At 30.6% G+C, this 13,257-nt stretch overlaps 1 protein-coding gene across 2 annotated transcripts; it reads right to left on the reverse strand.

The window, feature by feature from the left end:
- Positions 1-3,974: 3,974 nt before the first annotated feature.
- LOC114173615 (ammonium transporter 2 member 5) lies at positions 3,975-12,668 on the reverse strand. Of its 2 annotated transcripts, XM_028058104.2 has the most exons (4): positions 12,657-12,668; positions 5,659-6,246; positions 5,217-5,502; positions 3,975-4,540 (listed from the first exon to the last, which is right to left on the reverse strand). In XM_028058104.2, exons 1-4 carry the CDS (start codon positions 12,666-12,668, stop codon positions 3,981-3,983), a joined length of 1,446 nt encoding a protein of 481 aa, XP_027913905.1. In that variant the 3' UTR covers positions 3,975-3,980. The 2 variants fall into 2 exon arrangements, with proteins under 2 accessions (XP_027913905.1, XP_085526305.1); XM_085670179.1 differs by lacking the exon at positions 12,657-12,668 and having other exon boundaries at positions 5,659-6,255.
- Between the last annotated feature and the right edge of the window lie 589 nt (positions 12,669-13,257).

Raw genomic sequence — 13,257 nt, forward strand, 5'->3', positions numbered from 1 at the left:
TTATATTTGTAATCAACTAGAGTCGTTAGACATTAGCACCCTTCCAATTACACCAATTTCACCTAATTGTTTCAATTGATTACACGTTAGGTACAATGACGACTACAACTTTTCAAGGATGACTTTATTTTAGAAGTAGTCAAGACTAAACATGACTTACCGTCTGCCCTGTAAATTTTTAGTCGACTAATCCATTTTTTAAAAAAATGGGTTAAGTTAACATAGGAGTGTAGAAAAGCCATATATGGAAGACTTTCAGATCTAGGAAAGTTATTCTCTTTAGGATCTATAATAAGTATTAGGTTTAAAAAAAAGAATCATAGTGTTGTTCCAATAATTTAGTGAAACTTAAATACTTAATTGTCTTAAATATTTGGAATTAAATATTAATGAGTTGAATAATAAATATTATGTTTAAAAAAAGAAACTGTAGTGTTGTTCCAATAATTAAAAGTTAAAGTTACATTTTTCTTCTCACTTGGTCACAAACTATTGAAATTATTTAATCTAAATAACTTTCTACAAAGAAGGAGAGAAATAAGGTAAGTCGCTGGGGTGGTGGCGCAGTTGGTTAGCGCGTAGGTCTCATATCTTCTGAATGATCCTGAGGTCGAGAGTCTGAGCCTCTTTCACCCCATTAGCTTTTCATTTTTCTTTAATTTTGACTAATAATGGATTGTGGAGGAAGGATATGTAAGGATTGGAGTTTTAGAATTATGTGTTTAGTTTTCTACTGCTTTTGGTTTTTGTAATTTAGTACAGTAAAAGCTTTTCCACAAGTTCTAATCATGTTTGTGATAATTGTTATTCTCAATTATCTTCACCATACACTAAAGGATTTAGAAGAATATAAAAATCATTTTCATTGTAGAATTATTCCCTCAAAGGAAAATGAACAACTTCCTCATATCAATATATGTAAAATACTAAAGATAAGGATTTCTTATGGTTTTGGGTTAACTTAACGTATTTTTTTAAAATAAAAATGAGCTAGTTAACTAGAAATTTACTAAAAAAGGGACAAGTCGTGCTGAGTCTCGACTACTTCTAATGTAAAGTCATCATGTATGAAAATGATTTCTTTATAAATTTTTCCAAAGTTGAAGTCGTCATGATACCTGACGACTTTTTCTATTTGTAATCAAATAGAGTCGTTAGACATTAGCACCCTTCCAATTACACCAATTTCACCTAATTGTTTCAATTGATTACACGTTAGGTACAATGACGACTACAACTTTTCAATGATCACTACAAGAAAATGCTTCATTAGTAACCAATTTTAGTGACCAAAAGTTGTTAGTTACTATAATTACTAATTTAGATACAAGTTTACAAAGTAAAAAAATCATTGGTTACTAAAATAGTTACTATTATGAATAAAAAATTATAATTGGTCACTAAATTGGTTTTTAAAATTAGCTACCATAGTTTTGGCTACCAAAGAAAACTGGTCACTAAAAATTAGCTACCTAAGTTTTGGCTACCAAAATAACTTAGTTACTAAATTGCTCTCTAATTAATTAGTGACAAATTTAGTGATCAATTATAATTTTTTATTTATATTAGTGACTATTTTAGTAACCAATAAATTTTAATTTTATAAATTGGTATCTAAATTGGTCACTATAGTGACTAACAACTTTTAGTCACTAAAATTGGCTACTAATAAGACATTTTCTTGTAGTGGATGACTTTATTTTAGAAGTAGTCAAGACTAAACATGACTTATTGTCTGTCCTGAAAATTTTTAGTCGACTAATCCATTTTTTTTAAAAATGGGTTAAGTTAACATAGGAGTGTAGAAAAGCCATATATGGAAAACTTTCGGATCTAGGAAAGTTATTCTCTTTAGGATCTATAATAAGTATTAGGTTTAAAAAAAAGAATCATAGTGTTGTTCCAATAATTTAGTGAAACTTAAATACTTAATTGTCTTAAATATTTGGAATTAAATATTTATGAGTTGAATAATAAATATTATGTTTAAAAAAAGAAACTGTAGTGTTGTTCCAATAATTAAATGTTAAAGTTACATTTTTCTTCTCACTTGGTCACAAATTATTGAAATTATTTAATCTAAATAACTTTCTACAAAGAAGGAGAGAATTCAGGTAAGTCACTGGGGTGGTGGCGCAGTTGGTTAGCACGTAGGTCTCACTAATTAATGCAATTCCAGAAGATGCAAGAAGTGGCGAGTGAAAGGTTCTCTGAGTAAGGCACATCTGTTTAGTGCAGTTGCAAACCTCAACAACGGGATGGAATGATCCCTGTGGCGAAGTTGATTTTGCACACGAAGCCGAAAACAAGACTGAGAACAAAGCTTGTGTACACTTATTTTAGAATATAAATACGCATTACCAATATAAAAACTTGTGTACACTTATTTTTTAATGCTTTTGGGTTTTGTATTTTAGTATAGTAAAAAAATTTCCACAAGTTCTAAATCATATTTGTGATAATTGTTTTATCTCAATTATCTTCACCATACACTAAAGGATTTACAAGAATATAAAAATCATTTTCATGGTAGAATTATTCTTTCAAAGGAAAGAATTACTCTTTCAAAGGAAAATGAACCACTTCTTCATATCATTATATGTAAAATACTAAACATTATATGGATGATTTTTTACGGTTATAGGTTAACTTAAACGTATTTTTTACAAAAATGAACTAGTTAACTAAAAATTTATAAAAAGAGACAAATCATGCAAAGTCTCAAATACTTCTAAAATAAAGTTGTTATGTATGAAAACAGTTACTTTATAAATTTTGAAAAGATTGAAATCGTCATGATTTCTGACGACTTCTTTATATTTGTAATCAACCGAAGTCATTAGACATTAGCATTCTTCCAATTATACCAATTCCATTAACGACTTCAGTTGATTACACGTTAGGTACCATGATAACTTCAACTTTTATAAAGGACGAATTTATCTTAGAATTCGTCAAGACTTAACATGACTTACCTTGTCCTCTAAATTTTTAGTCGATTAATCCATTTTTGTTAAAAATGGGTTAAGTTACCCAATAAGTGTAAAAAAGTTTTATATGGAAGACTTTAGGATATAGGAAAGTTATTCCCTTTTTAAGGTTTTAATGAGTCTGAGTTTGAGGACATGTATAAAGTGTTAATGATATTGGTTCTTTAAATTCTTAAGTTTTAAAAGTCTTTACTTGGACAAAAGATTTGATTCCGACAACTATAATTAAACCTCAGTGATGGGTGAGGATACATGATCTACAGGGAGAGAGTTTATAATATGCATTTTGGTTAGAGGAGTATAATTATATGGATGTTGGTAATTTAAGCAAAGTAGTGTTTAGTATGGACATGGCTCAGATGCACAGGAAGCAAAATACCTATCCACATGTGAGGCACCGCAAAATAACATTATTTGCACACAGAAATGATGGAGTGATCCTGAGAGCATAAAATTGAAGCACAAAATGACATGTCAAATTCATCAAGTGAAGGTGTGTAATGGAGCTGATAATTGATGGGCAGGTGTTAGTGAATTTTGTATCCGTATATAATATATCACTTCTTGCTGATAAAAAACCAAATAAAATTAAAATGAAAACTCATCGTTAATAGAACTTGTTGACACATTAATAGTTTTAATTTTTTTCTCAGGATACAAACGTTGAGAATCTTATGTTTGGTGAAATAGTCCACCCGCGTAACTACAAACTTAAGCGGGAAAAAACAGAAAACATGTCATAGAAAGAAGTGTCAACTTAAAGAAACATGACAAGAACACTTCTTTCCATCACCGATCTTGTTCATTTGTTATGAAGAATGAACATAGGAAAGTAAAATAACGTTGTTGTTTGTTGTTGTATGACCCAGACTACAATGAAACACAACATTTATTTTACTATATATATTTATATTTATGTGTGTATGTTTTTGAGGACAGGAACAAGACTAGACAACGACATCGATCAGACTATAATGTATTTAACTAGTTCTACATCATCTCAACCACGCCACCATGTTTCTTCTTGTGTGACCCAGCTTCAACATCATCATACAATGAACTTCCATACTTTGAACTTGAATTTTCAAGCTTATCACCCTGACCCCAGATGGCATAAGCCTCTTCCCCATGAGCAGCTTCATCACCAATCTCCATATCCTCTTCAGACATTCTCAGTGGAACAAAAACTCTAATGAAGAGGCATATCAAGCTTGTGGTGACAACATTGACAAAGACAACAAAGATAATCCCAATGATTTGAACCCCCATTTGTCTGAACCCTGTGTGCACCTTGTTGGAATGGAAACCATAGAAAAAGCCAACGTATTGACCAGGAACTCCGTAGAACAATTTGTTGAGTCTTGGCTCGGCAAACAGCCCAGTGAGTAATCCTCCTAAGGTTCCTGCAATGGCGTGAGTGTGGAACACTGCCATGGTGTCATCAACCTTCTGCAGTAGCTTTGATCTCTTGTGAACCACCATCATGGTGAACCAAGGAATTGACCCAGAGAACACTCCCATTAAAAGTGCTGCCCATCCCTCCACAACTCCTGAATAAGATAATACACACTAGTTAGGTTATAACATGTTTGGGATAGCTTATATTTAAGTAAAAATATTGAAAGTTGTTAACTTTGGAGGATGAAATTTGTAAAAAGTTACTTTATGTTAAAACTATTGTAGAATATTGAAGAAACATTTAATATTGTTTAAAAATGTGTTAAGAAGAGGGTGAGATATACACTTATTTATGTACTATAAACTGATCTTATTTCTAGTTAATGTGAGATTTGTAACACATCCATTTCACACCCAAACATATACATCTTAAGTATGAGATTAGACATTAATGGATGATCTAATGACGATTTTATTGAGATTGGCACGATAGGTCTGACAAATAATGAATCTCTCGATAGGATAGGAGTTAATACAATAAATTTAACTAATAAAATATCTGGCTAGAAAAAACTCAAATTCATCACTCCAACCTAATTCAACCTTATATAAATATACTTGTAAAACCAGGTTTACACCCGGTTAATATGCTATCCCCGACAAAATGAAATTATGTAGTCAATGTGCTATCCCAACAAAAATGAACTGTGGCATAACCAGAATCTAACAACCTAACTAGTTTCTACAGTGCAGTGCACAAAAAAAAAAATATACGTAGGTATATATATACATATAGAGAGAGAGAGAGTGAAAAATTGAGAAAGAAACCTGCGGCAGGAGTAATGCAGACCAAACCAGTGATCATGCCTTGAACAGCTCCAATGACAGAAGGCTTTCGGAAAAAGATGACATCAAGAATGACCCAAGTGAGCAAGCTGGTGGCAGTGCAAGCGTGGGTGTTGAGTACGGCAAGGGAAGCATCTGCATTCACTATGTATGGATCTCCTCCGTTGAACCCTGTCCACCCCATCCACAACAACCCTGCACCTGCCAGCATCAGAAGGATGTTGTTTGGAGGAAACCTTTCCCTGTCCTTGTTTAGCCTTGGCCCGACCTGTCAAATCATATACACACATAGTTTCAGTCATTATACAAGCATATTTCTATCCCTAAAGGAAAAATCGATTATGACAAATACTAGATATGATTAACTAAAAACATTAACCATAGAATTAGTTAGCATATAGATACAAAAAACCCTGATGTTTACCCAATATGCAGCTGTGAAACCAGCAACCCCAGAAGACAAATGGATGACATATCCACCTGAGTAATCTATTATCCCCATTTTGGACAAGAAGCCATTAGTACTCCATATGCTGAAAGCTGTGAAGGTGTAGGAGAATGTGAGCCACAAAGGCACAAACAGCATCCAAGCATAGAAGTTCATGCGCCCCAACACAGCCCCGGCAATGAGAATCAGAGTAATGGCTGCAAACACACACTGAAAATACACCATTGTGGCATTAGGGAAGGCCCCCAGAAAGGCCCTCTCGAAGAGATATCCATGATCAAGTGACATGGCAGGTTTTCCCCAGAAAGGGACAAGTGGGTCACCAAAGGACATTCTGTATCCCCACACAACCCAGCAGAAAAACACACACGCAAAAGCATAGAGTGACATGAATGCTGAGTTCACTGCCCATTTCTTCTTCACAGCTCCACCATACAATATTATGAGCCCTGGAACACTCTGCAGACCCACCAGTGTTGCAGCCACCAGCTGCCATGCATTGTCTGCCCTACTCATCCATTCGGGGCTTCCATCTCCTGGCAAAAGATTCGAGGGAAACGGAACCTGAGCCATTTTTTCACACCCTCTTTCTGAGTGAGTGGATGAATGAATGTTCACTATATGGATCACTCACCCATATATGTACATGCAGAAAGAGAGAGAGAGAGAGAATGTTTGATGGATCAAGCGGCTAGTATTGGCCTTTTGTGTGAATTTGATTTGAATGAGGTTGTTTTGATTCTCACGACTAGCTGTAGAGTTGTTACATAATTCATATGTTGTCATAGGTGATGTCGGTCTTGATATGGATGGGTAAACTGTGGCGGGTATTACAAACATTTTTTCTGCTAACGGGATCAACAAAGTTCGGTTGTGTCTTAGTACGTAACTCTCTACCAATCACAAGAAAGCTCTTGTAGAAAATATATCTGTAATGATTGGTCAGAAATGTTCTTGAACATATTTAAACGATTGGTTTAAGAATAAAACAATAACCTAGCATTTTCAATAGAAAAAATTATTATTTTTTATATCAAATGATTATACCGAGTGCGATATGATATCTTTATTAGGTAATAACATTAATTAAAAAAAAAAGTTAGATTCCACCCGCAATGGAATGGAAACAGTAACCATGGAAAACAAAGTTAAAATACATACAAAATGCTATTTAAATTATGATGAGAAAAAAGTTATTCTAACATTAATTTTAAAAAAAGAAACTTTGTTCTTGATATTCTAATTGTTTTATAATACGACTTCCAAATAAAAAGAATGAAAGATGGTGAGTAATGGTTGTACTAATTTTTTCTTTTAATAAATTAGTAGTGCTATCATTATATTAATTTTATTCTAACAAGACATTGATAGCAACCATTTGTAAAAATCCAAGACGCAAATAAAAGAAAATAATATTTAACAGTTTATTTTATTCTATTATTATTGGAGATTTTTTCAATTTATTTCATATTTTTAAAAGTTTTAATCGTAAGGGTTCCATTCATCAAGAGTAAGGGTTCGTGAAGAATAATGAACCCATGAATTTACATCAGAATGTGTTTCTTGATAGTGATGGACTGAAATTGGTAATGATTTAATGGCATTGGAAATTAAATGAATCATGGTGGTGCTTAAGGTTGAACAAGAGTGAGAGTGAGCACTCTCAAAAAATTAAAATTATGTACTTTACTATAAGCAAACTAGAGGGTTTGTACAGTAGTTAAGATGATTTTCAAAAGAAAATATATGTACTATTTCAGAATATATTTGTACAGTAGTTACTATTTCAAAAGAAAGTTCAACACATGAATGACAACAATTAAAAAAACAAATCTCATACAACGCCTTTATCTTCAATAAAATAAAATAAAAATGAAAAGTTGAAAAAAACTTATAGTGGGTAAAGGAGATTGTGAATGAAGTAGATGAATGTGATGAGTATAAATGATAGAGATGAGGAGAAAAATGTGGATGTAAGACCTTAGGTCATTAGAGACAATATGGTGAGAAGAGAGGGGAGACAAATATATAAGATTAGGAGGGGCAAAATAAAAGATTTTCATATACTTAATAATGATTTTAACAAAATCAGGAGATGCGCTTGTCCATTGTGTACACATAAGTCTGCCACCGTAAATGTGGGTAAATAAGATAAGTGTTGATGAAAAAGATGAATACAAAGAGATATGGAGTGTGAATTATATAAAGACGAATGTGACGAAATTACATAAAAAATGAAGAAAAAAAATTATGAATAAAAGATTTATCGGAACTTGTACGAGATCATGATTGATAAAGTACAAGACAAGCTTCAAAATAAGGTAATATATATATATATATATATATATATATATATATATATATATAATATAAATAAAAGTTAGTACCTATTAAAAAAAAATTAACTGATGTTAGGAGGTATAATTGAATACCATTTAAATTGTCCCTGTTAACTAAGCCTAAATTGGTCAATTTATTATAGCACCATGCTTTCCTTCCCTAGAAATATGTAAAACTTTAAATTTCATATAAGTATAAATCTTCAAATATTTTTTCTATTTGTCTCTAAAAGTCCAAGGAACATTCATTATAAAGAGAAGACTTTCAGACCAAATAGAATCACATTTCAACCAAAAATGTCTAAAGTCAACACTCCAAGTATACTCTGGTGCATAAATGGCTTTCACAAGTTTAGTATAAAGAGAATTTTGAACTTTCAAAAAAGAAAAAAATTGCCAATATATTTTCCTGAAACTTTTATATGTTGATAAAGATATATATAACTCATAAAAAGTAGAATTAGAATTAAAAAGAAAAAGAATGAAAACATGAAAGTGGAGGAAATAAATTTTTGAGAGGCCTAAGTGTCAATTTTTTTAAGATAAAAAAGTGTTAAGGATAGAACATAATTTAGTAATTATTTAGAAGGAATTGCAAAAGGAAAAATTAGAAGTTAGTCCACGTTTATTCACGAGAAGAAAAATACTTTTTCTTATAAAGAAGCAAATGAGTTCATAATGTGATGTTTCATATAGCTTTCAAATATAATAATATATTTTATTTATTTAGCTTTTCATTATTTTGAAAAGTAATAATCAACCAGTTGAAATTGCTTTTAACTTGAACAAATAGGTCTAAATATCTAGATTTAGAAATATAACGAAAATTGTGGATGATTCATTATAAACACCATCGGCATTTTAACTTTAATTTGTTAGAGATATCATGTATTCTGAATTTAATTCTATGGAGATATCATATATTTTATTCTCTTTCATTGTTATTAAATATTTATGTATTAGATTTTATTTTATCCCTTATATTATTGTACTCTATATATCGAACAAGTTCCAAGAAATCAATATGAAAACTATATTTTAGTTGGTTTTCATCAAATACCTCTTATGCGTATTTTTCCTTTCTCCTAACTTATACATATCTAACATTATTTGTGACTAAATTTACGTAATCATTATACTGTATTTTTAAAAAGTAAAGTTTATCTATTATTATTTTTTAATCAATAAAGAGTATTTTTTTTTATGTTGGAAAACCCAAATCAACCTAAATAAGTCTATATAACAACAAAGTTTGGGACCAAAGAGAGGAATTTACGTATAACAAGTGCAACTATGTTTAAAGTTCAACTCGAAAACTATTCACATGTCAGACATTATCTATTTGCTTTATGAACTTTCTCTTTTCAAATTGATTTTCATACTAGTTCACAAGTCTTCCAAGTAGTTATTCAAAGTAATGCATCAATAATAGGGTAGTTTTTGTTGTACAAATTTTGTCAATTCTTGTATTTGTTTTGTGCAATATTTTGTTCCTTGATTGTATGGAGGTTGAGAAGTAAAACAAAAGAGTATTTCATTCTTAGTAGACTTTGTCCCGCAGTGAGACAATGCTCTGTAAAATTATTTGTATAACAACATAGAAAATTCTAGAATGGAAAGTCTAAGTGTGTCGAAGCATTGGATTCTCCCACATCAAAATCTGATTAGAGGATTCTAAGTTGCTAATTTGATGCACTCAACAGAACACAAATTCCAATTATTATAAGAAAAATAAACATTTGAGAGTTCAAATTTCATCAATGCCCGAACATTTAATTGTGTCAAAGTAAAAAATTTCTTTGGATCCACTCTCTCTTATCTAAATACAATCTTGTTTCAATGGTTCCATATGTTCCAAATAATTGATATCCATAAGTCTTTCCATAACTTATTTCCTTTTTTATTAAAAATCGATAAAGAAAATTGTTAGAAATGCTTATTTAATTAGTTATGTTGCAAAGAACTTATACCTACCTATATATTACATAAGTTCCACACTCTGTTTACTATATTACAAGTTAAGAACAAGTGGGTTATGTTTTCCTCTTCAAATTTGTGGAAAATAAAATACTTCGTTTACTTCTATTCAACATTACTTCATATTAATATTATACATGTCCTTCCAAATAATAAAAATAAATTGCAAACCATTTAATAGTTAGAATTATTCTTCAATTTTTCGAAGATTAAGAATTTAAGTGTGAATCTAAGTTTCATCGTGAGTAAAATAAGAAAGTTGAACAATATATAAGGAAAAAAGATTCATAAATTCACCACTTTAAGAAGTTGGGTTAAAGATGATATCAATCCTTTATTTTAGTTGAACTTGTATTTCATTAATCTTATATTTCCCTAATGATCCTCCTTCAAAAGATCCATAAAGTGGTAATAGAACCAAAAATTTGTCTCTATAACCGACTCAAATAAGTAAAGGGATGCTCGTAGTTTGAAATGTTTCTGTTTGAAGAGGAAGTGCCAATGTTAAGAAACTCAAACTTGATAGTGAAATTGTTGGAAATCCAAATTTGAATCTAATAGTTCTCCTTGGTAATCCCCATAAGAGACTCATCAATAACATGTAGAACTAATATTTGCACCTTAATTTCAATGCAAAGAGTACAATACAAATTTTATTACTAATTCTACAACAAAAATCAAATTACAAATCTTTTACAAAAAGATGCATTATTGTAGTTCACATGTTGTAACTTTTAAAAGTTTAACTAGTTTTAAACTCGTGTTTGCTCACAAGATGGTGTTTATTTGTGTGTTTTTTATGTTAGTAAATATATATTATATTAAAATAGATTTAGAGGTTGATGAAATAAATAACAAATATTTTTAAGATTGTAATTAAGTTTTGAATAAAATTAATTTGAAAAGGGATTTATAGGTTTAGAAAGTCAATATGTTCGTAAAAATATAAAAATTATACTTTGTAAAGATATAAAAGATAGATCATGTGCAAAAATATAGTGCAAAAAATAGTCTATAAAATTGTAAAAAATATACTTTGTAAGGATATAAAAGATAGACCATGTGAAAAAACATATGTAGACTCCATAAAAATACAAATGATAGAGCATGCAAAAATATGTAGAGTAGAATTGCTAAAAATACAAATAAGTGTATGGACAAATTGGTTTAATGTGTATTGTTAGACTCGTCTAATTAATGCATCGAAAAACTCATTTAATATGTCTTGGTAGAGTCGTCTAATCAATATATGAAGATACTCGTCTAATGTGTATTGTTAGACTCGTTTAATCAGTGTATGGACAAAGTTGTCTAATATGTATTGTAAGACTCATCGAATTAGAGAATGGATAGAGTCGTCAAATGTATGATGCAAGACTCATCTAATCAATGTATGGACACACTCGTCTAATATATATTCTTAGACTAATCTAATCATTGTATGGACAAACTCATTTATCTAGTGTATGCATAAAATTCTCTAATGTGTATTGCAAGATTCATCTAATTAGTGAATGGACAAACTTGTCTAATCTACATATGGTCAAACTTGTATAATGGATATTACTAAATTCATCTAATCAATATATGAATAACTTGTGCATATTGCTAAACTCGTCTAATCAATACAATGAAAAACTCATCTAATGTTTTATTAATCAATGTGTTAGAAAAATGATTACTCGAATTACTAGTAATAATCAAAATATGAAATAATATAATAATAATTATTAGAGCAATAATAATAATGACATATATATAAATCAATTAATATTAATAAGAGATCAATAATTATAATAACAATAAGAGATAAAAAGTAGATGATCGGAAAGGAGTAGAAATAGCCTGGGTTGAGGCACGCATAGCGCTATCGTTAGAGAGAAAATGCCCCTACTGCACAGGGCTAAACAAATACACAATTATATGTGTTTCAAATCATATGCATTTCTCTCCCAAGATACAACAATCCATCAGATCGATTGAGTGCAGCGAAGGATCTTCGAACCTTATGAACACCAATGTCTTAAAGATAATATAGAGAAGAAAAGAAAAACACTTTTTAGAGAACTCTAGTGTTTATTGTTTATGTTGTTGTGTTTTTTTCCCATGCATGTAGGTGATATTTATAGGTAGAAAAGGGAGACGAAGGAGTAAATAGTAATAAGAATATAGCCGTTAGCCATAAAAAAACATGAACTCATAAATTAAAGGTCTATAAACACACGAGTAACAGTAAATTTTTTATTTTAATTATTTATTTTTTAAATTATATTAGAATATTTCTAACAATGCCCCACATAATTTAAAAAATAAAATAAAACAAAAATATATTATCTTTTAAAACAAAATATTGTAGTTCAGTGTAAGGAACCTTCCAGGTCTGACCCTTACACCTAGTGCTTATAAACTTCCACCCGAGAAAATTCAGAGACTTGATTGTCTTGAGCTACATCCCTTGTGGTCGGATTTTAATAAATAACACATACAATATCAACGTTCATTATAGGTTCTAATCAGTGGGTGCACGTTTCGGCCTTGTGCATGTATCTTGTTTTATGAGTGTCACTTAGAGACTTGCCCGTGTCTCACAATGGCGGCCCCACCATCACACTCACTAGGTAAATCCTCAAAAGGGTGGTTTGTGACTCACACCCCTACAATAGTTGTCATTGGGTTTATTAAGATGTATTTTATAAAATAATACACATACCTCAACCATTGGGTTTATTAAAAGGTATTTTATAAAATAAGCATAATAATGCATATACCTCAACCTTATTATTGCCACAATTTATAGTACACATCGCCATAAGAATGAGACATAAAATTTAATCAAATTATTTGGTGTACTTTAGTCAACAACAACTTCGTTGTTACCCATTGAACTCAATTCCATGGGATCGCCATTCATGTGGAGATGAGTGTCCATTGTTGTAACTAATTTATAGGCTATAGTCTCATTCCCCTCGATGACTTAAATTCTTGTTGATGATGCATCAACCCTTTGATAAACAAATCTGCAATATTTCTTTTTGACTTGACAAAGTCAAGAGAGTTAACCATTAATTAAGTTTCTAATACTTTTGTCTCTCATTCTTATATGTCAATTTTATTGACATTTTTACTAAAACTTTAAATATAACAATTTGATTTTCATGATGCATTGAACATAGGAATAATTTATGCTTGCATAGTAAATTATGACAGAACAACAATTTTTTAACATATCCATGATCGTGCACCTCCATCCAAAGTTAAA

This window comes from Vigna unguiculata, chromosome 2, assembly GCF_037176805.1.
Source record: "Vigna unguiculata cultivar grain cowpea cultivar isolate G323 ecotype 2 chromosome 2, ASM3717680v1, whole genome shotgun sequence".
Lineage (NCBI taxonomy): Eukaryota > Viridiplantae > Streptophyta > Magnoliopsida > Fabales > Fabaceae > Vigna > Vigna unguiculata.

Excerpts from the sequence above, each read along its gene's own strand:
- LOC114173615 (XM_028058104.2), bottom strand. Across the intron at positions 5,503-5,658 it reads GTTTCACAGCTGCATATTGG|GTCGGGCCAAGGCTAAACAA; the intron begins GTAAACATCAGG and ends ATGATTTGACAG. Across the intron at positions 4,541-5,216 it reads CTGCATTACTCCTGCCGCAG|GAGTTGTGGAGGGATGGGCA; the intron begins GTTTCTTTCTCA and ends TATCTTATTCAG.